Source organism: Nicotiana tabacum, chromosome 24, assembly GCF_000715075.1.
Source record: "Nicotiana tabacum cultivar K326 chromosome 24, ASM71507v2, whole genome shotgun sequence".
Taxonomy (NCBI): Eukaryota; Viridiplantae; Streptophyta; class Magnoliopsida; order Solanales; family Solanaceae; genus Nicotiana; species Nicotiana tabacum.
Genome location: NC_134103.1, coordinates 76,394,393 through 76,397,995, shown reverse-complemented (window position 1 = coordinate 76,397,995; position 3,603 = coordinate 76,394,393). Strand labels below are relative to the sequence as shown.

Below are 3,603 nucleotides of genomic sequence, written 5' to 3'. Positions count from 1 at the left end.
TTAGGTCTGTGAATACACAACAAGCTTTTTCTAGGGTGATCAATATGCAAAGGGAGCACAATATTTAAATGGGAAGAGATGGTTGTTCTTTGATGTTGTGGTAGAGTGGGAATCGGTAATGGAAACTGCTCAACAGGTGACTGTTAAGGTGTTCCATCATGATATTGGGCAATATATCATGATGACCTTTGTGTATGCAAAGTGTTCATCCTTGGAGAGATTGGAATTGTGAGATAACTTGTATTATTTGGCAAGTGACATGGAGTTACCTTGGCTAGTATGAGGGGATTATGATCATTATTTTGCATGAAGATGAGAATATAGGGAGCCTACCAGTACATCCTCCTGAATATGAGGATTTTGCATTTTGTGTAAACTCATGTGGCTTGTTTAATCAAGGATATAAAGGAAGTACATTTATATGGTGTAATATGAGATCTAATGCTGAATGTATTTTTAAGAGATTGGACAGGATATTTGTGAACTTGCCATTTCAAAATATGCGGTCTACGATTGAAGTGGAACATTTGATTAGGACAGGATCAGATCATGCACCATTGCTTATAACTTGTGGAGAGCAAACTACAAGCTTTGTCAAACCTTTCAGATTTTTGAATTTCTGGACAAAACATGCTACATTTAATGAGGTGGTGAGGCAAAATTGGGATGTTGACTTCATTGGAGATCCTTTTCTAATGTTCAAGCATAAACTGAAGAAGGTGAGGGCAACTTTATCTAAATGGAGCAAGGACACCTTTGGAGACATTTTCAAGTAGTTGGCAATTCTGAAAGACATTGTGAAGGTCAAGGAGATGTTGTTTGAGGAGGAGCCAACAATTGAAAATAGAATAGTTCTTCAAAAAGCTCATAGAACTGAAGAAATACTTGAGTACAGATGAGCAGTATTGGAAGAAAAAATATAATATGACATGGTTTGTTGAGGGTGATATGAACACTAGTTTCTTTCACAATCATGTCAATGGCAAAAGGAAGAAGCTGCAATTGAAAAGAATCCAGAATGGGGATGGCAACTGGTTAGAAGAGCAAGAACAAATGGCCAATGTTGCAGTTAAATTCTATCAAAGACAGTTCACTAAGGAAGGGGATCTTACAGATTTTTCTATGCTAGAGAATGTACCTGCTATGGTGACCTTGGAGCAGAATTTGGAGTTGTGTAGATTTCCAACCCTAGAAGAGGTTAAGGTTGCAGTGTTTGAGCTAAGTGGAGATAGTGCCAGTGGTCCTGATGGATTTAATGAATTATTTTATCAAGAATGTTGGGATGTAATTAGTTATGACATACATAATACGGTACTTCATTTCTTTGGTGGTGCTGCATTGCCTAAGTCTATCACTCATACCAATTTGGTGTTGCCGCCAAAGAAACCAAGAGTCCAGACCTTGTCAGACATAAGACCAATAAGTTTGAGCAATTTTATCAATAAAGTGATGTCTAGAGTTATACATGATAGATTGGAGAAGTTCTTGCCTTCCCTAATATCACCCAATCAGTCTGTATTTGTGAAAGGGAGGAGCATATTTGAGAATATCCTCCTTACTCAGGAAATTTTCACTGATATAAGATTGAGAGACAAGCCTGCCAATGTTATCATTAAGCTTGATATGGCAAAGGCATATGACAGAGTTTCATGGAAGTATTTGTTATATGTTCTAAGGAGAATGGATTTGCAGAACATGTTATCAATATGGTGTGGAATTTGATGTCTAACAACTGGTATTCAGTCTTGGTGAATGGACAGTCCTCAGGTTTTTTCAAGTCAACAAGGGGAGTGAAGCAAGGAGATCTACTATCTCCTGCCATATTCATTTTGTCAGCTGAGGTGTTATCTATGTCTTTGAAGACAAATCATTTGTTGGATTTGGTATGCCTAAGTAGTATGATCCTTTGAACCACTTGGCATATGTTGATGATACCATCATTTTTGCCTCATCTCATCATCCTTCCTTGAACAAGATCATGGCAGTCCTTGGTGGATATGAGCAGGTATCAGGCCAGTTGATCAACAAAGCTAAGAGCTCCTATTATATGCATGCCAATGTAGCACATGTGTTAATCCAAGCAGTGGGAGATATTACATGCTTTGCTAGAGGAAACTTCCCTTTCATATACTTAAGGTGTCCTATATTCTACACTAGAAGAATGAAGGATTAATATGATGATCTTGTAAAGAAAGTGAAGGCTAAGTTGCGCTCTTGAAAAGGAAAGCTGTTATCATTTGGAGGAAAGGCAACACTTATTAGTAGTGTACTGCAAAGCATGCTAGTGCATCTCTTATAAGTTCTTGATCCCCCTGACAACATACTGGAGCACTTACATAAGATCTTTGAAAGGTTCTTTTGGAGCACCAAAGAGGAGGGAAGGAGTAAGCATTGGTCTTCTTGGAAAAACTTATGTCTTCCTAAAGAGGAGGGAGGACTAGATTTTAGATCATTACATGATGTATCAAAGGCACTTTTTGCTAAACTTTGGTGGAGTTTTAGGACTACTAAAACTTTGTGTTTAACTTCATGTGGAACAAGTACTGCAAAAAGGAGTTACCTACTATTGTGCAATTTAGAGAAGTTTCTCATGTGTGGAGACAAATGTTGAATATTAGGGAAGAAGTAGAATATGAGATTCTCTGGGAGATGAAGAGTGGAACAATAAATATATGGCATGAAAACTGGACTGGGCTAGGTGCACTTTATCATGTATTGCCTCCAGATATTCCAGTGAATGAAGAAATGCAAGAGGTATCATAATTAAGGCAAGGAGGAGCATGGAATGATAAACTACTGGAACAAAGCTTACCTGAGGATCTTGTTGAGTACATTAAACAAAATGTCCACTATGAAGGCAGTGAGGAATACTGGGACAAACCATATTGGATGCCAACACCTTCAGGCAAGTTTACTGTTAGTAGTGCCTGGCAGATCCTTAGACATAGGGCAACCCCTAATCTAGAGTTTAAACATATGTGGATCAAAGGTTTGCCTTTCAAAATCTCATTCTTCATGTGGAGATTATGGAGGCATAAGATATCTACAGATGATCTATAGAGAATGCATGGATATATCCATGTTTCAAGATGTTGGTGTTGTCAACAGCCATAGGAGGAGACATTTGATCATATCTTCTTAACTAGCCCTACTACTGACAAGGTTTGGAGGACATTCTTGGGGGCTGTAGGGATTACCATCACATTGGTGCAGGTGAAACAAGTTATAAGATCTTGGTGGAATACTAATTGTTGTCCAAAATTGAAGCCTTTATTTCAGGCAACTCCAGCTATTATCAGATGGGAATTATGGAAGAAGAGAAACACTGGTAGGAATGGGGGAACAATGTCTACTAATAGAGTCATTCATGAAGTGAATAAGACACTTTAACTTCTTGACAAGAGTTAGGTATCCATGGTTACCTAATATACCTGTGTTGTAGCTTGATATGATCCAGTTCTTTGAAGGATATAGACCTATTCTGATCACTAAACAAGTCACTTGGCAGGTGCCTTATGGAGGATGGTATAAATGTAACATTGATGGTGCTTCAAAAGGGAATCATGGACCTAGTTCACTTGGATTTTTTTAGTGAGATATAAT

General features: G+C 38.0%; 1 protein-coding gene across 1 annotated transcript; it reads left to right on the top strand.

Annotated features, from left to right (window-relative positions):
* Positions 1-290: 290 nt before the first annotated feature.
* LOC142178231 (uncharacterized) lies at positions 291-776 on the top strand. Its single transcript, XM_075247556.1, has one exon. The coding sequence runs from the start codon at positions 291-293 to the stop codon at positions 774-776; it is 486 nt and encodes a 161-aa protein (XP_075103657.1).
* The last annotated feature ends 2,827 nt before the right edge of the window (positions 777-3,603 follow it).

Bases quoted from the DNA above. Each gene is read 5' to 3' on its own strand.
- LOC142178231 (XM_075247556.1), top strand. From the start codon at position 291: ATGATCATTATTTTGCATGAAGATGAGAATATAGGGAGCCTACCAGTA.